Source organism: Culex pipiens, chromosome 3, assembly GCF_016801865.2.
Source record: "Culex pipiens pallens isolate TS chromosome 3, TS_CPP_V2, whole genome shotgun sequence".
In the NCBI taxonomy this organism is placed as follows: domain Eukaryota; kingdom Metazoa; phylum Arthropoda; class Insecta; order Diptera; family Culicidae; genus Culex; species Culex pipiens.
Window position 1 is genome coordinate 121,143,311 of NC_068939.1, and position 23,713 is coordinate 121,167,023.

The 23,713-nt window shown below is 35.3% G+C and overlaps 2 protein-coding genes across 2 annotated transcripts in view; one reads left to right on the forward strand and one right to left on the reverse strand.

The window, feature by feature from the left end:
* Positions 1-23,713, forward strand: part of LOC120413046 (RNA polymerase II-associated protein 1) — a 62,460-nt gene that overhangs the window by 8,562 nt on the left and 30,185 nt on the right. The gene's annotated exons all lie outside the window — the stretch shown is intronic.
* Positions 8,007-14,272, reverse strand: LOC120413047 (pheromone-binding protein-related protein 6-like). The gene is made up of 3 exons (XM_052709633.1): positions 14,085-14,272; positions 8,432-8,732; positions 8,007-8,373 (listed from the first exon to the last, which is right to left on the reverse strand). Exons 1-3 carry the CDS (start codon positions 14,139-14,141, stop codon positions 8,270-8,272), a joined length of 462 nt encoding a protein of 153 aa, XP_052565593.1. The 5' UTR covers positions 14,142-14,272; the 3' UTR covers positions 8,007-8,269.

Below are 23,713 nucleotides of genomic sequence, written 5' to 3' on the forward strand. Positions count from 1 at the left end.
TTTTTGACCTCATTTTTTAAATCTAAAATCGAATTTGCAATCGAAAAGTACTTTACAAATTTTTTGATTAACCCTCTAACGCCCATGGTTACTCCAGAGCTCCACTATTTTTTGTCTTCAAAATTAAATTTCTCTGCAATCATGCATTTTTTCAACCTGGTTCAACCTGCGTTAGTTTAAAGAGAATGTTAGCTTATTCGCAATTCGCAATTCGCAATTTTCAGTGTAAGAACGGGCCTTGACCGATCTTATGCACCAGGTTCCCGAAGAACACGCACTGCCCTTACACCTACATCTTACCCTTGCTCTGAGTCAGTACGAGCAGCACGCTAGAACACGCTTTGAGTGTTCGTGCCAGGCATGCACACCTTCTTTTCCGGTTACGCATTTTAACTCGGCCGGGGGTGGTACAGAACGTAGGGTTTGATATAAGTATAAGCGCCTAACCATTTAAAGTGTGCCTATCTACTTTCATTAAAGCAAAAAAACTGTTTAATTTTTAGTTGGAATTCAAAAACTAATTGTTATTTACAGTGTATTGTTTTCTCCTGAAATCTTGCCTAATGTTGAGTCGTGTTAATCTGTTGCTATTTCTTCTGTCGCGGTGTTTTGTTACAATGTTTTGAACCTAAGCATGTTATTCAAAAAATTATCAAAAGTACAATAATGTTATGTGTGTGACTTTGATCATTCAATATATTGAGTAAGGACTCAAATCTTACTTGTTTGAAGAAAAGGGCGTAGATTAAAACAATAGACAATAAAGGAAAAAGCATACTACATAAAGTTCGCTACTGAAAGAATAATTGTATGTTGAAGGAAAGAAGAGTAAAAGCTGTATGAAGTAGATTAAAAATATAGGCAATAATTTATGAAAAAAGCTTTGTGATAAAGGATAAATAATATCATATAAGCTTAGATAGCATTAATGACAACTTTAGGAGCCGATTAAAATAATATTTTAATTAATAAATAAATTAGACAATGAATAAAGAATACATCAAATATGAAAAGGAATTAACCCGAGAATAAACCTCGTTCGCATATTAAGGAGATCAGTTTTTGTCAGGGAAAACACATAGTAGTTAAAACTGGCAAATTGAGTAGAGGAGACTTGAAAGATAAGTGAAACAGAACTAAAGTAGTTGGAGATAATAAGAAGAGTTACTCCGAGTTGCGATGTTCTAGGTACATCCACAACAGTTCGTTCAACATGCTGTGAATCAAAACAATACCTTCTACAATCACAAATTACTTCCCTTTCCCACATTGCCGCTTTATAATGTAGTCCATGCTCTGCAAAGAAAGGGATGTTAGTAAAATATAAACACTTTAAAATAATGATACAGTTACTTGCGGGAACCTGAGTGACATCAGGGTTTCTGATGTTGTTGCTGTTGTCTCCAGTGTGATAATATCACTCCGAAGTGGTTGTCGTGGTGCAATCGTTCTCCAACCGTAGGCCCAGACACGACATGAAAATGAAAACAAACAAAAACAAAACAAAACAAAAACAAAAACAAAAAGATGCATTAGTATATGAAAATAAGAGAAACAAAGGATCATGCAATCAAAATAAAATGGTGGATAGTAAACAGAAGCCGAATTAGAAAATCAGTAATACATAATAAAGAAATAGAAGATAGATAGTAGCTGAAAATGGAAAGAAGAGAAACCCCGTATTGCGATGTATCAGGTACATCCACAACAGTTAACTCAACATGCTGTGAATCAAAACAATACCGTCTACAAATTTCCCTTCCCACATTGCGCATCCCTTTCTTTTGGCCGTCTCGACTCTGACCCTCGCTGGTCAAAGGTTTACGAGTTCGTTTCCACAGGCCACCAGCAAGGTCACGTGTTGTCATCATGATGACGAAACCAAGCCAACGTGGAGGTAAGAAAATGGGTAACTTGCAAGAAACCAGAGCAGCTGTTTTGACCAAGATCAACTAACAGCACTACGGATGTAGTTCCGCTCCTTCCAGGATGTTCCTCACCGGGTGTCAACCGAAAAGGTATAATTTCACCCTTGGCCTGCAGAGAATGTTAGCTTATTACCATTAAAATTTCATCCAAATTGGTCGATCCAGTAACGAGTGATGGTGAAAAACGTAAAAAATCTCGATTTTGCTCTGGGCGGGAAGTGGTTAAGTGCCCCGTTTTTAAAATATAGCCATTCAAAGTTAAATTTTGCCTTTCAAAAAAATCAATGTTCCTGTTTTTTTTTCTTTTATCCGCTGTATCTCAGCAACCAGACAACCAAAAATCACTATTTAAAAAAAAAATCATAACTAGTCGGAAAATTTTGGTCCATACTTCTGTATGGATTTAAAAATTAGGGGTTTTGTCCCCTAAAGCATATAATTTTTTTTTTCAAATATTCTAAATAAAAAGTCACAATTTTTTTGTTCCGTATACCTATTTTTTCTGAACACACCAAATTCATCAAAAAAATCCTTGAAAAGTTACAGATACTCGAATATTTACGTACCGTTTTTGTATGAACAGCTGTGCTTTTACGCTGATGATGAAGTACATCTCTCGGATTAGTTTTCAAAAAGCCGTAAGAGCCATTGGTAAACTAAGTCCTTTTTGCATCGGTATTCGATCTACTTACGAAAAACCAATATCAAAAATGCTCGAGATTGTTCATCTACACGTCCTTCAAGTGCCCCATACTTAAAATAAATGAAATTTTGTTTCATTTTAGAGAAAAACGAAAATTAGTGTCAGAGGTCACGGTGGTTCTTACGTTTTTGAAAACTCACCCGAGATCTGCATCGGGGAAAAATGCCTTGAGCAAACAGACTTTTGACATTCTTCGAATGTCGTTTCGTCGAATGGACATTTCGCCGAATTGCACTTTAAAAGGCTCGTCGTTCTCAACCTACCTTAAGATGAAAAAATAAAATGCGTAACGTAATTTCTGATGATCCCACTTTGTTTACATCGACACGCAACCCCCGGTGGTGTGATTGGCTGGGTTGGCCACTTTATCGATTGACACTTTTAAGTTTGTACCCCGATGGTTTGAAGAAGTCAAATTAAAAAGTGACGAACAATTACTATCAAATCAAACGATTAGTGTGTGGTAGTGTGTGCTAACTTCTTGTTAAGTGTCTGGCAGTTTTTTTTGGAAAAATATTTTTATGTGTTAAACTAAATTCATTAAGTCATTTCATATATTTTTTTTCCAAATGTAGGATTCCTTGGTAAATATTGTGAGTATCGATGAATTACTAAGCATAAGCATAAGCATAGGTGCCCACCCGCAGTTGCTACTCCGTTATTGACCAGGACCTCCAGAATGTACATCCACGAGGCGTGGAAAATGAGTGGGAGCTATCTTTCCTCGCTTCGCAACTTCTCAAAGGCCCCTATCATGCTGATCAATACCGGCGCCGGCCATGACCAGTGGTAGGGTCACGGGGAAGTGGATGGGAATGTTAGTCCGATACTTGAGTGATAGAGACCGCCCAATCGACTGCTTTTCCGACAAAGTATCACTTGAGTTTTGAGGAGGTTAGTAGATGGGTATTAGGTCAGGATTCACGAGTGGCATTTTGTTTATCGGTTGAAAACTATAATTCTTAGGCAGCCGGCTGCGGAAAGATAAATAATTGATTATTTGAAAAGTTTTTCATCGAACGCGTGCCAACCGAGCAGTAGTGCTATGGGCTGGACTTATCAGTATATTTTTACTGTTTGTACAATTTATATAACGCGAGCAAATTCCAAAAATAGTTAATAAAAGACGCTTTACTCTTCATAAAATCGATAGTTTAATGAGTTAATACTAAAACTGCCAGTTGGAATAAATTATTACGATCAACGAATATAAACGAAAAGAAAACAGGACACCACGTAACCGATTGTAATGAAATTAAAACAATAACTTAAACGAACTAAACCGGCGGCGTGCCTTCCAATCAACGATTCATTATTGGTAGATGATATGACCAGAAAGTGAAACATAATCGTTGCCTTCCGATCTTCGACGCTTTGAGAAGGACTTAATTATATACTCAATCCCGTAACTTTTTACTTCTTACCGTCGGCGTGCCATCCGAGCAACGATGCTATGGGAAGGGCTTTCAAAACGAAATGAAATTTTAAGTAACGTATTATTCATTATCATGTAAACCTCAAATAGTGCTGATACACTGAACTGTTTCAATCGATTTCATGGAATTCTTCGCGCACGATTTCTTTGCAACAAACTTCACCACGAATTTGTCCAGTCCGGACCGCGAACAACCGGCTCAACTACAGAAATTCAACATATACACGACAACGCGAAGCCTTCTATCAATAAATTCAAGAAACTTCCACTCCACTACTTTCTTGCGGATTCCCGCGCGTCGACTCGCCCACCGATCTCCCCCACGAACACCACACGACTATTGTGAGTATGGATGAATTACTATAAATAAAGCTGAAATTTTAGCGAAAAAACTTAAATATTAAATAAAATCCAAACTTTTTTGGTTCTGAATGCAAAATGGAAAATCTTTTACTTTTACGTATTGAAAATATGAAAAAAAAAATTAAATTGCAATAAAAATTCAATAAATTTTTGTTTAGGTCATTACAACTAAAAAAACTAACTTAATCCACCTATGTAGTTGGTGCCTTCCTCATTCTTTACAAACAGTGGGACATGATGGGACACACACATTTGGACACCAATTTCATCTATTATTTTTAGATCCGTAATAAAAAAAACAGGGTGACCACTCAAGTCGAGAAATCAGGAAAGTCGGGATTTCGTCAAAATCCACGAAAAATCGGGAAAAAGTCGGGAATTTATGATTTCACTCGAAAAATGAACTTCTTTATTCGACCTCGTAGACCCACCTTCACGTATACCTATCGACTCAGAATCAAATTCTGAACAAATGTCTGTGCGTGTGTATGTCTGTATGTCCGTGCACTGAAAAATATGCACACGATTATCTCCGGACTGGTTGAACCGACGATTACCTCAGCGTATAGTTATGTTTATGTTTCATTTTGCCAAATTGCTTGAATTTAAAAAAAAAAAAACAAATCCAACTACAGATTGGCTATAGTTTTTATTTGTTGTAAATATGTCTAAATCTTAAAGTAAATTCATTCAGTCATTTCAAATATTGTTTTCAAATGTTTGATTCCCTTAAACTTTTGTGTGATTATGGGTTGTGATTTTGTGTGATTATATTTAAAGCTTGATTTTTAGTTTTCGGAAAACTTAAATAACGAAAAAAATCCAAACAGTATATTAATGAATTCACGAAAATATTGTTTTTCTGAAGTTTCACGCCTTTTTCAATTTTGTGCTCTCAAATTTCAAAATTTGTAAAAAAGTTTTAAAAGCCTTCATGAGCATGAGCATGACCATGAGCATGAGCATGAGAATGGTTGACTGCCAATGAGCTGCTACTCCGTTATTGACGGATCAGCTGAAGTTACACAATGAACCAACAGATGAGTAGTGGGAGCTATTCATCCTCACTGTGTAACCCCTGAAGATCTCTGCTTTAAGTCAATACCGGCGCCCCCCCAAGGAGATGCAGTTCAACAAAGGTAGGAATGTTAGTCCGATAGTTGAAGTTGCAGACTCATCAGACACAGAGTTTGTCGCTCTATACCTGTTGACACCGCATGAGACCGTTGAATCCACAGCATCTCCTTCAAGCATCACGGGAAGTGGGGGAATTGTGTTAGTAGGGGAAGGAAAGGGAAGGTCAGGATTCATCTTGGTAGGTGATATGACCAGAAAGTGAAACATAATCGTTGCCTTCCGAGCTTCGACGCTATGAGAAGGACTTATCATTCGCGTTTTTTTTTACTTCTTACCGCCGGCGTGCCATCCGAGCAACGATGCTTTGGGATGGGCTTTCAAAACGAAATGAAATTTGAACTAACGATGCTAAGGGAAGGACTTTAAAAACAAAATGAAATTTTTAGCAACGTATTATTCGTTATCATGTAAACCTCAAATAGTGCTGATACACCGAACTATTTAAATCGATTTAATGAAATTCTTCGCGCATGACTTCTTTGCAATAAACTTAACCACGAATTTACCCAGTCCGGACCGCGAACAACCGGCTCAACAACAGAAAGACAATATATACACGACGACGCGAAGCCTTCCATCAATAAATTCAAGAAACTTCATTTCACCCACCGATCTCCCCCACGAACACCACACGACTCAAAAAGTTTTAAAAGCCTTTATTTGATAAAAAAAAAACATCATTACACGTTATACAATGTATTCTAAATAGCATGTTAATGACATGTTGTTGAATGACGGGACAAATTGAATTCAAATTTGTATTGGCTTGATTTATTAATTATAATTTGTTTGAGTTATTACAAATAAGTCTTAAGAACTTTTGTCTAGAAACATTCGAACTGGATTTTTCATTGAAAAAAAAATCAAGGATTTAAATGACGCTTCGCTTCTAATATCAAAATTTACCAAATTTTTAAGGATACTTAGTAAAAATATCTTTTAATATAATTTATAGTAGATATTTATAAATTCTTTAAAAAAAATTATAACTGTAATCAAGTGTAAAGATTTGTAAAGATTTGATAGTAAATATAATCATAAGAATAATGCTTAAAATTTTGTTGTCTTTAACCTTTTGTCATCATCTTTTTCATTGCCAGCTGAAACGAAGTTTCAAAAACAACTTTATGTTTAGTAGTTTTAAAAATAAAGATTGAAGTGATTATTTTTGTTGATTATTTATGTTTTTACCCTGAATCAAAATGATGGTTCCATTTTTGAAGTGAAGTATTTAGGAGTTTATTATTGAAATTTATGTTTTGTTTTACTAAAACTGCAAATGATTTTATATTGACTTTTTATAAAAAAAAATGATTTGAAATCATTCTTTAGATAACAAATTCATATTTTTTGAGGTTCTGAAAAAGTCGGGAATTTGAATACGGGATTTGAGTGATCACCCTGAAAAAAGTACACAAATATTACTTAAGTGGTCATAACTCGAGACAGGGTTTGCCAGATCTTCAATGTTTTGGACTCGTTGAAAAGGTCTTTCGATTACCTAATCAACGATTGGTTGGATAATGGATCCGGATAAAGTTTATATACATTTAAGTAAGATCCGGCTTCAAAAAAGTACATAAATATCACTGAAATGATCATAATTCGAGACAGGGGCTATTAGGGTGCCCTACACCGTGCTAGAATGGTTCCAAAAATGGCAATTTTCGTCATTTTTTTTTGTTTTGCAAAACCCACATTTAAAAAAATCTAACTCCGTGCTACTTTAATGTTGTAAAAACAGGGTTACGAGTTACGCCGCGCGCAGAAACGGGAAAATGACGAAAACGGGGAAAAATCAACTTTTCTTACTTAAACTGCCATAATTTTAAAATTTGAGCGATGCCGATGACCTATACTTTTTTGGATACCAAAAGTTGCGTCTTTCATTAAAAAACTAACGGACTAAAAAACGAAGTTGACTTTATAGCTGTCGGCCACCATTGCTAGTACCAACCACTAGTGTCTTCCTTTTAACTACAAGGACTTCGCCGCCCTGGGCTCCTAAGTGTTTGAGTACGGCACGGAGCGACGGCGCCGGATACCCATATTTACACTTAGAATTTTAAAGCGCCCGCCGCGGGATTCGAACCAGCAACCTCTGGATTGTGGGTCCAGTGCGCGGTCCAATTGATCCACACGGGCTAAACGGAAACTAATAAAAGATAAAGATAATTTTGACTTAAGATTCAATGAAATGATTGGTATTTTTCCCCTAATGGACTGTTATCCTTTTCCGATATATCTTGTACATACTTTTTGGATCGCGCGAACCTTTAGGGTCAACGTTCTTCCAAGAAGGAAGGTTGTTTCGCGCAATTAAGCAGTTATTTCCTTCGCTAGCTGGAAAATCCAATACCTTCAAAATTGAATAATGCAGTTAATGCTGATTAGACTGTTTCTGCGTGAAATGATTAGTCACTAGCAAGAAAAATACAGCTCAGGTAAAACGATGGTCTTTATTTACTTCGTTCTGAGCTCAAACTATTGTATAAAAATGGGCAAACTTTTCCAGTTGTTTTTAAGTTGATTGCGAGGTGGTCCTGTGCGTACGCCGTTCGTTGACTGAAAGCTAAATCTTACTTAATCTATGGTTAGTATTGCAGTTGCGCGGTGGGAGTCCAGAGAGAATTTCGTTTAACCGTTTGCCAAGGGGTCCAGTTATCGATGATCCAATTTGTATAATTTCCACCTCACAGCCTTTCAATGATCGGCCATCAGCAGGTGACAGAACTTAATGACATCGTCGTGGGCAGCAAAATAGCACTTGGCCACCTCGTAGGCCGTGTCGCAAGAGTCTTCATGCGCTGAAATTAGTGATTTTGCTATGTTTAATGTTTAAAAAAAAATCACTGCCCAACTCACAAATGTGCCCGCACTCGCGCGTCAGGTGCTCCAGCGCGTCCTTGATCTCGTTGCTCGGGGCCAGCGGTGCCAGCCGGTCCAGCAGAATCCGGCCGGTGCCCTCCTCGATGACCTCGACCTTGTCAAACAGACAGTGGATGTAGCACTTGACGCCCCGCTCGTCGTGGATCGTCCCGTCGATGCACTTTTTCAGACTGTCCTCCGAAGCACCGGACTCGGCCACGCAAATCTTGTGCAGCATCTTGATCGGGCCCCGGAACTGCTCCGGGATTTCGATCGAACCCTTGCCGATGGCGCCGGCCTGTTGGAAAAAATATACAAGAAAGGCGTTTATTTTAGAATAAATGTGAGTGAAGTTGACAGTATTAAAAATTCTGATAATAGAGTAATTCTCTAAAATTTTAAAGTTTTTAAAACCTCTGCCACTTTTTGTTATTCAACTGGTAAAAAATTCAGAACATGTCATTATAAGAAAAATTTAAAGTACTTTTGAAATTAGCAACAACCCTCAAAAAGTATTTTTTTTTTCATTCAGTGCAAAAATTTTAATTTTAAAATCTCGCGTTTTCTGCAACTTTGCAGGATTTTTTTTTTCATTAACATCTACCCGAAATAAAGTTGTCTTATTTAAATTCATTATCTTTTCGTACCGTTGCAGCAAACTCTTAAATTTATTCTGATTTAATCACCCAGCCTTGATTAAACACACGCCTTCATTATGAGTTAGAACCCAAATCCGAAAAAAACGCGGTTCGTTAGGTTTCACACTGCACCAAAATTACCGCGAAAATTACATGCAAATTGCATTACCTACCAGCGTGAAAAACTTCTGCCGCACGCGTCGTCGGTTCTTGATGGACAAAATTCATACATCACGGCGTGTTTTCTGGGCAACCTTAAGGAGAAAAAATAGTCATCGTTACTTTCAAAAGTGTCTTATAGGAAATTTTCTCAGCTTTCCAATGCTTCTAAGAGCGAAATGTTTCATCGGGAAATTTCTGAGATATCTCAATTTTAATTAATTTGTTTTAAAATCCCTAATCATTCATTGAAAACTTTTAAATAACAGTCCAGGAAACTTGCCAAATGATGTGTTTCATGTGTCATTTACTCATCAAAATGTGCAAAGATAAGACAATAAACAACTTTGTAGAAGGTTGTAAACCGATAAACATTTTGAAAATGAAGTTTTAGCTGATTTTTTTTTATTATATGTGATACATTCAGAAATTAAAATAATAAAACCGCATTAAAATATTATTTTCACAAGAACAAATAGATTATTACATAATTGTTGTGTACAAATAACACTGGTCTGCTCTGATTCAGCTTGGAATAAGCTGCTACAATAGAAATTTTTACAGGTTTGAGATTGAAAGGTTATTACAAGATTTTTATGAATAAATATCATATTTCCTTAATCAAAAATTAACCAGTTGCATAGATACAAAACACGTTTAATACTCGAAATTTAACTGCAAATTACTGTTGCAGGCTTTAGGAGAAATACTTTTCATTAGTATGAATTGATTGTTTTAGTTTTTTTGTATCAAATGATCAAGGAATTACCAATATTTTAGAAGTTTATAAGACTCTCATCTTAAATCTCATCTTAAAAAAAAATATTTCTTGATTTTTGTTCAAATAGTTGCGAAATAAAGTTTCTGTTTGATTTTTTTTCGTTAAAATTATATTAAAAAAAAAAGTTTGTGCATTATGGTCATCATCAGCATTATGAATTGGAAGACTCGAGTTTTATTGCTACTTTTAAGTGCATTTTCAACAGAAAATATTTTATAAAATTTTATCTTTATTTAATACTCATGAAGGTATGACTTTTGAAGCTTGCAACAGTAATATGTAGTACATTTTCAATTTTAAATCATATTTGTTTTTATGTTCCTGGTTAATGTTTGCTTAAGAAAATATCAAATTTATTCATTAAAATTCAATAATACCATTAACAATCACAAACCTGCCAAAGTTTCGGTAAATCAGAGCAGACACGTGATATTTGTATACAAAAAATATGTAATAACCTAATAATTCTTGTAAAAATTACATTTTTACACTGTTTTATGATTTTAATTTCTGAATAAATATCATATATTTAAAAACTCAGACAAAACATAATTTTCAAAATGTTTAGCGGTTTGCAACCTTCTACAAAGTTGTTTCTTGCCTTATTTTGCACATTTTGATGAGTAAATGACACATGAAACACATCATTTGATAAGTTGTCTGAACTGGTAGTATAAAATTTCCAATAAATAATAAAGGAATTTAAAACCAAAAAACTTAAAATAGAGATATCTCAGAAAGTTCCTGATGAAACATTTCGCTCTTAGAAGCATTGGAAAGCTGAGAAATTTCCTATAAGACACATTTGAAAGTAGCGATGACTATTTTTCCTGAAAAGTTTGTTCTAGAAAACACGCCGTGACATAACACACATCATTATCCCTCAGCAGTTCTCGGAATTCCTCCGGGAACCGAGCGTCGCGAGCCATCTGTAATCTATGGCGGGTTTGTAACGAAGTTTTTGTGTTTTCCATTGAAAACATATTTTTCAGTTGTTGGCAAGGTGTGATTCAAGCTAGCATTTTCAACAGTCAAATTTAACTTTTGGAGATTTCTTGTTCAAAGGTAAAGATTGAAAATTTGTTTCCAAATATTAATTCTATAAATCCGAAAAAAGAAAAGACAAATTTTGGCTAAATTATATTCGCTGCTGCCTATTGCCACCCAACAATAGAAGCATATTTTGCACCTCAAAACTTTGGAAAATTTGCAGAAACAAAAAAATACCGACTCTGGAACGCTTCGAATAACCCACTTTCCCAAACACGGCACAACTTTGCCCCTCATCCAGTTTTATTCCCAGTCTCAAAGAAGTATCTCGTCGCCAGCGGAAGTTCGTCAGACTCCAAATGCAAATCTTCTTGTGAATCTTGTCACCTCTGGAACTTTGTGCGGTGCTTGCTGCTAAACTTTGGTTTGGTTTTGGTTGTTTGGTAACCAGCTTCGGTGAGATTATGCAAATTTGTATTTCTTATTTTTGATTTAGGTTTTTAAATATAATGCAATTTATTAATTTATTCTCACAGGTTTAAAATGGCTTTTTTGAATTTAGAAAACATAATTTCTTGAATAAAAAAAGAATTTTGGGAAATTCAAACAACAACAGGAAAATCCTCTGCAACTTTGACAGAATGTCTGACAATGGATTTCAGTTTCCAGAAGAGGAACGTTTACCAGTTCCATTGGAAAAAAGGTCTGGTTATTTTTTTATCATTTTATGAGAAATACTCTAAAATGTTCCTACCTATTTCGGAACAAATACCTAATTTTCATACTTTGCAATATGTGTATTAAATGATCGGGTATTTCGCATAGCCTTTAATAGTACACTTCAGAGTCGATTATCCGAAGTTTCGATTATCCGAAGGTTTGTATGGGGGTAATTCTCCGCCAACTCACACAGCAGTTACCCCGACCCCTCTTCGATTTGTGTGAAACTTTGTCCAAAGGGGTAACTTTTGTCCCTGATCACGAATCCGAGGTCCGTTTTTTGATATCTCGTGACGGAGGGGCGGTACGACCCCTTCCATTTTTGAACATGCGAAAAAAGAGGTGTTTTCAATAATTTGCAGCCTGAAACGGTGATGAGATAGAAATTTGATGTCAAAGGGACTTTTATATAAAATTGTACGCCCGATTTGATGGCGTACTCATAATTCCGAAAAAAAGTATTTTTCATCGAAAAAATAACACTAAAAAATACTTTTTTTTCGGAATTCTTAGTACGCCATCAAATCGGGCGTCTAATTTTACATAAAAGTCCTTTTGACACCAAATTTCTATCTCATCACCGTTTCAGGCTGCAAATTATTGAAAAACACCTCTTTTTTCGTATGTTAAAAAATGGAAGGAGTCGTACCGCCCCTCCATCACGAGATATCAAAAAACGGACCTCGGATTCGTGATCAGGGACAAAAGTTACCCCTAAGGACAAAGTTTCACGCAAATCGAAGAGGGGTCGGGGCAACTTTTCCCGATTTCGTGTGAGTTGGTAGAGAATTGCCAATGGGACTTTGGATAATCAAATCATGAACAAAAAAAAAATGTTTCTTATTTTTGACATCTTATTCGAGTTCTGCGACCTCATTTTAGTATTTGAATGGTTGATTGCCTATTAAATTAAAAAACAATTTTTTTCAATTTTCCATCACCGCTTTTTTGGCCGTTATCTTGGATTTTAAAATTCTAAATAAATTATGATTTGATTAGGGGTCATATTGAAGCTCAACAATTAAAAATAAGGCAAGGAAACAATTTTTTTCATGATTCGATTATCCGAAGTGAAATTTTGCCGAGGCCTTTGGATAATCGAGTCTGGACTCCCGGGCAGACGGTAATAACAAAATTCATGCCATTTCAATAACAAATACTGTTAAAATAACAGAAAGGGTTATAGAATCTTTTTGAAAAATCAATTTTTGCATAAGAGTTAAAAAACAGTTTATGTTATCATAACAAAATGTGTTTTTGGTCTGATATTGATTGAAACACAACTTTGTAATAACAATTTTTGTTATGGAAGAATACCTCCAACTGTTATTGCGATGATCGGATTAGTTGTTAAAATAACAAAAAATAATAATTAAGATTTGTTCGAAGAACAACTAAAAATTTTATTAGTCTGTTATTACAATAACGATCCAATAACAAAAAGAAATCATAACGACGAATAACAAATCTTGTTATAAATAACATAAAATGTTATTGGCCTAGTATTTTTAAGCATCAAAAAATGTTATTCCCAAGTTATTTCCGTCTGCTCGGGAATTAATAAAAATGTTTTTTTTTGCAAATATGTAAAATACCTAAAAATTGTTACACATGACCAATATGACAAAGAACTTAGCTAAATTAAATATTTTTCATTAAACTTCAATCAGGACTTCAAATCAGTCGGAACATTTCTGAGGACACTAGCATCTCCAGTATTGAGAAAAAGGCTTGAAATAACACTTTTGTTGGCTGAAAATGGCCTAAATAAAAAAAAAATCCAAAAATTTAGCGGTTTCTAATGGTACATAGCACTTTTATCTATAGCTTGAAATTATGAATGATTCAAATTAAAACAAACTTTCGCTAATCCGCTTTCTTGGACCACTTGGTCGCCAACGGAAAACTTTACTCATCGGTTTACTCTAGAAAAACCCCCGCCGGCTGTACTAACGTAGCATCACAATCAAATCAAAGAACGGTTGGCTAGAAACTTTCCGACCGTCTGATTCTGGTCTGCGATATCCCAGGGCAACGGAGCGATAATTTGCCATTTCCGCCGCACAGCAGAATCAAACATGACTCACTTCGGACGAAACTAATTAATTGAATGAGGACAGCTACGGAGTAAATTGTGACGTCGGAAATCTGCGCCGAGAAATGGTCCTCGTGGGAAACTTTCTGTTCATCGATTGTTTCCTATTGGGTATTTAATTGGTTTATCTGATTTAATAGCTGCACTTTCGTGGTTGAGTTAACTTTGCTTTCTTCAACAAATTTTTCTTTCATTATATGATTTTGATTAATACAGATGAAACAAGTCTTCAAATTCAAATTTAAAGCACCTTCAAGCCCCACTCACCAGTGCGTGACTTGTGAAGAGCCCGGCGACGGTCAAAAGTGTCAACAAAAGTTTCATATTGGCAAAGTTTTGACCGAGCCTCCACCTCCACACGCGGGTGGCAGGCCGACGCAACTTTTTAACTTTGTTTCACTCTCCCGCACTTTGCTCGCTGTGTTGTGTTGGAAAACTTCCACTAAATGACTGTGTTTTTCGCGCTGTCGTCATACCTTTATATGAGCTGTTGAGGGAAAAGTTGGCTCGGTTTGACTTTGAGCGTGAGTTGATACTTTTTCTGTTTTTTTTTTGCTTCTTTCATCACTTTGAATTAGCTTTTAAGTGGGAAAGTCACTGCTGGATGACGATGCTTTCGGCTGCTCTCCACCGAAGCGTTATCCATTAGTTGTTGTTCAAGGCAAATCTCATGGAGACGCATTGTGGATTGAGGTAAGGAACTCCAAATGAGAAAACTGATTTACGGTGACAAAAGATAAATAAAAAAGAAAAAAATCAAAGTTATGTTCAAAATGTCAAAAAAACTAAGATTTGCTGAGAATTTAGCAACTTGGCTTATATAAGCCCAGGGATAACATGTCGTCTGTTGTGTGCTATCTTGTGACAACGACAATTTTGGTCGAAAATGAGTTGATGATGACGTTTTGCTATACTACAAGATGCTTTAACCCGATTTTGGTAACTCTCTTCCGTTTCTAAAAAAAAAAAAAACTTGTGCCATCGACACTTTAATATCAAAACGATCATGCCATCGTGTGACACGTCATACAAATTGTTGGAAAATGTTTTTTTTTTATTTCTGAATAAGTCGGTTAAACCATTGATTTAAGCTTATTTGAATTTTTATGGGAATTTTGTGCACACTTATGACACATTCTGCCGTGACGTTATAACGGTTTGACGTTTCTATTTTCAGTTTTTTGGCTATAACTCGAAAACAACTCAATATTTTACAGATTCTGAAAGTACGTTAAATTTGCCATAAGAATCAACTATGCACCCAAACGGCGGTCGTATGATTTTGATACATGGCGGAATGAAAGTATATCAGAATCTACATGAAATCTGTCCTCATGCATTTTTTGCGATATAGGGGTATGACATTTTTGCCCGTTACCGACAATTATCGACTTTACCGACTGCTGTTTGTTGGTATTGCGAAAAAAAATCTTAACCGAACGACTTGAACCATTACCTTCTTGGTTGTTGATACGACACGCTACCACCGCGCCATGGACGTTTGATGAATTGAGAGGGACAGAGAACCAACATATTCTTCTCTCTGGAGTGTTGCTCGGGGACGTGCCAGCAACATATGTGTTGGTGCGAATTGCAGATCGCTGACATGTTTACACGCGGGCAAAAATGAGCTATGAGCTTGCTGCAAAAACTGTTATAAAATGTAACATATTCTGCAGCAAATCCACTGTTGCAGATTTTCATATATATATATATATTTCCTTTGGGTGTATCAACTCGGTTCGACCTGCAGCTTGAAGGGGACATTTGGGACTACCATCTGAGACTGAGAACGCTTTAAAAAAATTAAAATTAAAAAAAAGCTGCCTTTTTCTGGTGACATCTAGTATCCTTGGAAACGAACTTGATTTTGAATAAATGTGATTCAAAGATTTTTTTAACCTTAATTTTTTTAGTGGGTTAAAATGGATGAAAATAAACATTTTTATGCATGTTTCTATTGTGAACTTGTCTCAGGAAAACGAATATGATAAAATTATCACCGGAAAATTTAGTTTAAGGGGTCCCCCGAGCAAAAATTTGCAACCAAAAAAATCTCTAAAAGAAAAAGTGTCTATTTAATATGTTAAACTCCTTTACTCAAAGCGTTCTCAGTCTCAGATGGTATTCCGAAATGTCCCCTTCCCCGGGCAGACGGTAATAACAAAATTCATGCCATTTCAGTAACAAATACTGTTAAAATAACATAACGTGTTATGGAATCTTCTTGAAAAATCCATTTTTGCATAAGGGTTCAATAACAGTGTATGTTATCATAACAAAATTTGTTATTGGTCTGATATTGTTTGAAAACCAAAACAACTTTGGAATAACATTTTTTGTTATGGAAGAATACCTCCAACTGTTATTGGGATGATCGGATTAGTTGTTAAAATAACAAAAAATAATAACTGAGATTTGTTCGAAGAATAACTAAAAGTGTTATTAGTCTGTTATTACAATAACAATCCAATAACAAAATAATCATAACGACGAATAACAAATCTTGTTATAAATAACATAAAATGTTATTGGCCTAGTATTTTCAAATATCATAAAATGTTATTCCCACGTTATTTCCGTCTGCTCGGGTCAAGCTGTAGGTTGAACCGAGTTGATATCTGGATGGAACATTTTTTTATTTGAGTTTGAAAACTGTGCTATTTTTTCACCAAAATGCCAATAACTCACTTTAGATTTAACCAATTGGTATGCTTCTGCCTGCATTTTGTTGCAATTTTAAGCCTTTTCAGATGCATTTGGAATTTTGAAATTAAATAGAATTTTGCCTAAGTTACAGCATTTTTAAGATTTTTGACGTTTTTAAACAATCAAACTTAGTGTCCCGATTTGCTCCACATCCTGTTGACCTAGTATGCTCATATTTTGGCCAGATGCTAGTTTTATAAGTGGGTAATTCTCTACCAACTCACACGAAACCGGAAAAAGTTGCCCCGACCCCTCTTCGATTTGCGTGAAACTTTGTCCTAAGGGGTAACTTTTGTCCCTGATCACGAATCCGAGGTCCGTTTTTTGATATCTCGTGACGGAGGGGCGGTACGACCCCTTCCATTTTTGAACATACGAATAAAGAGGTGTTTTTCAATAATTTGCAGCCAGGGACATTTATGTAAAATTAGACGCCCGATTTGATGGCGTACTGAGAATTCCGAAAAAACGTATTTTTCATCGAAAAAAACACCAAAAAAGTTTTAAAAATTCTCCCATTTTCGGTTACTCGACTGTAAAAACTTTTGGAACATGTCATTTAATGGGAAATTTAATGTACTTTTCGAATCTACATTGACCCAGAAGGGTAATTTTTTCATTTAGAACAAAATTTTTCATTTTAAAATTTCGTGTTTTTTTCTAACTTTGCAGGGTTATTTTTTAGAGTGTAACAATGTTCTACAAAGTTGTAGAGCAGACAATTACAAAAATTTTAATATATAGACATAAGGGGTTTGCTTATAAACATCACGAGTTACTACAACTGCTGTGTGAGTTGGCGGAGAATTGCCAATGTACAAACAACCCCTGAAAATAAAATGTAGAAACGACATCCCATACAAAGGGGTTCGGGCCCTGTTCGTGGACTCGCTCTTAAAACGCGTTTTCTCGGAACGTCAAAAAGCAACTTGCCACAAGTTAGCACGACAGCGTCTAAGTGCGAAAGTTTAAATACCCAAAAAAAAGTGTAGGTTATCCCTCAAATGTTTTTGCCTTTTTAAGTTCAATCTCGGGTTGTCGCATGGTATCAAAATTGTATGAAAACTTCAAAGGATTAATTTTCGATGCAAAATGGATCTTTTCCTAGTTCGGCTCAGGTAAAAAATACAAAAAAAGAATATCTTGAAAACTGTGTGGTTCTGGTTGCTTTTAATTCATTAAAAATGATGCAATGATTTTTATTCGCCGTTTACAAATTTACAAATAAAAATTCCCATCACAATACAGCAAATCATAATTGATAAAAGGCTTCACCCGAAAAAGTAATCGGCTGGACCCGATTGAATTCCGCAAATTTTGTTGATCTACAAACCATAAAAGCCACTCTGCCGGAGTTGCATAATTAGCCACACAGCAGTGCTTTACGGTGGAACTTCTCGGCATTAAGATTAATCTCGCGGAAAATTACAGTACCGATTTCACCGATGCCAGAAATGTCAGCGAGTGTACGTTTCCTAATTAGTGTCATTATCGATGCTGTTTATAACCATCATCACTACCACCACCATCGCTTCCACTATAGTTAACCGCGCGTTCAACCGCTTCAAAAGCTACTCATTGAATTCTCATCGAAGCTGTCGCGATTGATGATGATGGGTGCTTTCGTACACTCGTGTCTGGATTGCATTAGTATACTGAATTGATTATTTCACAACACTATATTTTACACTAAGCACAACCTACATAGCACATATAAAACTGTAAACTGATGCATTTGGTACGGTATGTCCACGCATCCTTCCGCCCCTGTAGATTCTGGGAAATCTTATCCGTTCTCAGAATCCTCTCTGCGGTAAACACAACGCAATAGGGCCGGTTTCTTTATATTTTTGTAATACATTTTTGGGTGTTCTAGGATGCTCTGTCAAAAAAAGTTCTATCCGTTTTTTCAAGTTGCGATTTACTTTAACAAAATCCTTGTTTTCAAAGAAAATATCTTATTTTGTTCTAAAACATAAAAAACGGGTTCAAATTGCTCCGTATTTCACTTTAAATTAGTAGCCATTTGGGGTCCAACGAATAATGTTACGTACACGGAAAAAAAGTCAATTCTCGAAATCGTGAATTGTGTTCATGAATTTGAGAACCACGAAGCAACACAACTCACGATTACGGAAATTGATTTTTTTTCTGTGGATTTATAATGATCCAGGAAGTTGTCATTTATCATTGGCCATCGAAAAAAGGTGCAGGTTATGTTACACATAACCAAAATGACACAGAATTTTGCAAAAGCTCTTGAAATCGGGATTTTTTTTTGAATCGAGCAATTCCAGCCCAAAACAGGATTTTTTTTAGGTACTTTTTTCTCGACCCTCTCCGATTTCAATGAAACTTTGTAGACATGTTATCCTACGCTTATATAAGCCATTTTTGTGTATATGGAGCCAGTTACACTCGATAATGACATTTGAGAAGGGCGTAAGTGTTTTAAATATTTTTGTATCTCGTAACTTAAATATTACTGTATCTCTAAGCCGTTACATCTTATCAAAAAGTGGTCAAAGACAAACTTGTAGGAAATTTGACGGGCTTTCCGAATAAAATACACTGAAAGAAAAAAACACTCCACTATTCCGAGATTTTTTGAAAGCTAATTTATTATCCAGGTTACTATACCACACTGAAAAAATATTATGTTTTCAGTTATGAGCAATGTAATTAGCTTATATCTGTAAGCCCATACATCCAATTGAAATGTGGTCAAGGACAAACTTATGGGAAATTGGACGAGCTTTCCGGTAAAAATACTTTCGAGACTGAAAAATCAAGTCTGTCATTTAGAAATTGCCAAAAACCATCAAAAAACCTATTTTTTCAACATTTTTATTTTTAAAACCGCTGTAACTTCACAAGGATTGGTCTTAGGACAATGGTCAATATGGAAACTTTTATGTAAAATTGTCTGGAGAATCGACTCTTGTGATCGATTTTTGAAAATTTTGACGTTTTGAGCACTTTTCAAAAAAACAGTTTTAGTAAATGATTTTTGTATTTTTTCAGGAGAGTTGCTCCATCCTGCATTTTCGTGAGTCTTTTTGTAACATCTTAGGCTATTTTCACAAAAATTTTGAACGAAAAAAAATCGTGGGCTCACCTTCAAATTTGACTTTGAAACTAAAAAATCAAAAAATCTTATAAAAGTGGAGTGTTTTTTTTCTTTCAGTGTATTTTATTCGGAAAGCCCGTCAAATTTCCTACAAGTTTGTCTTTGACCACTTTTTGATAAGATGTAACGGCTTAGAGATACAGTAATATTTAAGTTACGAGATACAAAAATATTTAAAACACTTACGCCCTTCTCAAATGTCATTATCGAGTGTAACTGGCTCCATATACACAAAAATAGCTTATATAAGCGTAGAATAACATGTCAACAAAGTTTCATTGAAATCGGAGAGGGTCTGGTACAACCGATTCCCTATTTGACATAGAATTGCTCGTAATATAAACGTGAGCACTGAGCAGGATACGTGAGCAGGATTAACATTATTTTGCTATCATTTCAAAAGGTCAAAACTCAACTCTTCTTTGGGTGCACGGACACGCGTGGGTGTGTTAAACGCGCCACACGCGATGACACGAGACAAGTGGCATGATTATGCAAATTTTGCATGATTGTTCAAATGGCTGTCAACGGCTGTGAAGCCGCGATGATGTGCCTTTAATGTTTGCAATGCTCTGACGCTTTTCGCTAACAAATTTCCCAGGAAAATGTAATCAGTTGTGTGGGGGTTTAATGAGCGGAAAATGTAAAAGGGGTCGGAAGACCTCATTCCGCCTACCAGGTTTGGTCAGATTGGTTGGGGTTGGAATCACTTAATAACATTGAGTTTGAAGCAATTAACAAATAATTTCCGATTTCCAGTGTTTGTACTGCATACTAAGTGGTTATTATGAGTTGGAAGGGGGTGAGGCTGTCGTTTGCAAACATACTTTGAAGATGGGTCAAAGTACATTTTAAGTTGTTCAACGATTAACCTGTTGAGCTACCCATAAATGAATTGTTGTCTCATTTGAAATTTTGTATTTTTTTTAAGTTCTTTTTACATTATAAAGTTTCGAGCGAACCAAAAAGAAGTCAAATCGTCCCATATGGAAAAAATAATTGCATAAATGTTGCTTTGTATTCATTATTACACGGTGGGACAAATATGCCTTTGTGGGCAGTGAAGCACATCGACTAGAGTGCTTTCAACTGATTAATTTAATGTTTGCGATGATCGAACGATTGAAAGCTCCTTTTCAGTAAAATGCAGATTGGGAATTAAGCCGATTATTGCACCCAGAACTGGACATCGGCATACGAGAGGATAAAGAGCACGATTCGGTAGTAAAATGGTACTGTGTGCGGACGGAGAGGATAAATCCCGAAATTACCAAAAAAGTTCATCTATCAAAAAAAAAGTACCGGTACCGAGACTCGAACCTAAGACCTTCGGCATATTGAACCGTGCCTTTGCCGTATGGGCCACCATGGTTCGGTGACTAAGTGGCGGTCATTTGTCCATAGGATGAACTGTTCCAATGAACGAATGAACACGCGAGAGGACTATACTCTCGCAAAATAGCACTTTCCTCACGTTTCTTATCGTGAGGACTATCCCCTCGTTCTTTAACTTTGGGTGTGTAGTCAGATAGAAGTAGGTGTGCAGTTGTAAGAATAAAAAAAAGTAAAAAATTGTGTAAATTTGGAAGGTTGAATATTACCTCTTTTATGAAGTAATTTCACCTCAATTAGGACTGAAAAAGTGACATTACACTAGAAAAGTAGTAAAATTACACATTTTTCCTGACGTAAAAAAAATACCCCGTTTCAGTTGTTATATTACCATGAATTGTTTTACTGTGTATACAACAATCGGACTCATAATGTTTATCTATTGCCATGAAATTTTCATCTTGGTTGGAGTTCAGGACTTAATACTAAGCAGTCTCAGGACTTGTGACCTTTCGACATTTTTGGCGAATGGTGAACGAACTCTTCGCTGCGTCAACCTGACTTTGATGTTCTGCTTCCCGGCAGACGGTAATAACAAAATTAATAATATTTCAATAACAAATCCTGTTAAAATAACAAAAAGTGTTATTATTTTATCCTGAACTTCAACTTCAAGAAGAAAAAATAATAACAGTTTCTGATAAAATAACAAGATTTGGTATTGAAGTGAAATTATATTGAAAATGTTGAATAACACGCTAATAAGAGGAAATGTTATACATTTCAAAAACTCTCCTTATAACATGATTTGTTATTCGTTTGGTATTCTGACTTAGAAATAAAATTACCATAACCCGGGCAGACGGTAATAACAAAATTCGTGCCATTTCAATAACAAATACTGTTAAAATAACAGAAAGTGTTATGGAATCTTCTTGAAAAATCAATTTTTGCAAAAGAGTTCAATAACAGTTTTTGTTATCATAACAAAATTTGTTATTGGCCTGATATCGGTTGAGAGCCAAAACAACTTTGGAATAACATTTTTTGTTATGGAAGAATACCGCCAACTGTTATTGGGATAATCGGATTAGTTGTTAAAATAACAAAGCCCTAACAAAGATTTGTTCGAAGAATAAAAAAATGTTATCAGTCTGTTATTACAATAACAATCCAATAACAAAAAAATCATAACGACGAATAACAATTCTTGTTATAAATAACATAAAATGTTATTGGCCTAGTATTTTCAAATATCAAAAATTTTTATTCCCAAGTTATTTCCATCTGCTCGGGAAATCGCACAAATGGAAAAGTTTTTAAATGTCCATAACACAATCTGTTAATATTTTTTCTTTTGTTAAATATGTTTAGATCTTTGGGATAATTTTGTCCAATTTCGTCGGGGTCATTATTTTGGAAATGGGGTCCTTAAGCTTAAATTACTCTAAAAAGTTGAAATTTTGAAAGTTGTTTTTTCAAAATTATTTGATATACCCCCTAATGGACTTGGCTAAAATTGGCTAGAACTATGGGATAATTTTGACCATTTTCGTCGTGGTCATAATTTTGGCCATGAAACGGGGTCCTTAAGCTAAAATTATTCTAAAAAGTTGACATTCTGAAAGTTGATTTTTATTATTATTTGATATACCCCCAAATGACTTTGATGATATTGGCTAGAACTATGGGATAATTTTGACCATTTTCTTTGGGCTCATTATATTGGTCATGAAATTTGGTCCTTAAGCTAAAATTATTCTAAAAAGTTGAAATTTTGAAAGTTGATTTTTTTTTAAATTGTTTGATATACCCCCTAAGGGACTTTACTAAAATTGGCTAGAACTATGGAATAATTTTGACCAATTTATTCGTCTAATCTAATCTAATCTAATCTAACCCTTTTGACCAATTTATTCTGTCATTTATTTGATCATGAAATGGGGTCCTTAATCTTAAATTAATCTTATTAAATTGACTTTTGAAAGTTGTTTTTTTTTAACTTTGTTATATTCCCTAAGGGAATTGATTTATTTATTGAGATTTTTTTGAATGTGAATAACAAAAACTGATATTATTTTCACAGAGCAAGGAAGTCGGAGCTGACGTTGAAGTTTGAGCTGGAGTGAGACCTCGGAGACCTCGGATTCAGATAATTTTCAGAAACTTTTACTTGGAGTCGGAATCTGTGAAGTCGGGTATTTTTGAAGAGCTGAAGTCGGCGTTGACGTCATATCCAGCATCCAGAGTCGGAGTTGTATTCAAAGTATGGAATCAAAGCCGCTTGAAGGTACCCGACTCTGCAGCCCTGACTAGTACAGAAGAGTTATGGCAACTGCAGGTTTATTTGCAAATGGCAAATGAACCAAAACAATAACTTTTTTTGTTATGGACACATACCAGTTCAAAAACAATTTGTGTTATTATGCTGCTCCACCTCTCCGCACAAAATAACAAATCTTGTTATTCCTTCATGATTCCTTCTGTGTTATTGGTTTGTTATTGCAATAACAACATAATAACAGTTTAAGTTATTCTTCGAAAAAATCTTTGTGATTGATTTTTGTTATTTTAACAACTAATCCGATCATCCCAATAACATATTTCGATCTTCTCACAATATCAAAAATTGACCTTCCCAAGTTATTTCCGTCTGCTCGGGTTTTTTTTGTTCACACACGCAGACTCTCACCAGAAATATTTACACCTTAGTGAAGACTGCATT

Excerpts from the sequence above, each read along its gene's own strand:
- LOC120413047 (XM_052709633.1), bottom strand. The coding sequence starts at position 14,141 with ATGAAACTTTTGTTGACACTTTTGACCGTCGCCGGGCTCTTCACAAGT. Across the intron at positions 8,733-14,084 it reads TCTTCACAAGTCACGCACTG|GCCGGCGCCATCGGCAAGGG; the intron begins GTGAGTGGGGCT and ends TTTTTCCAACAG. Across the intron at positions 8,374-8,431 it reads GCGCGAGTGCGGGCACATTT|CGCATGAAGACTCTTGCGAC; the intron begins GTGAGTTGGGCA and ends CACTAATTTCAG.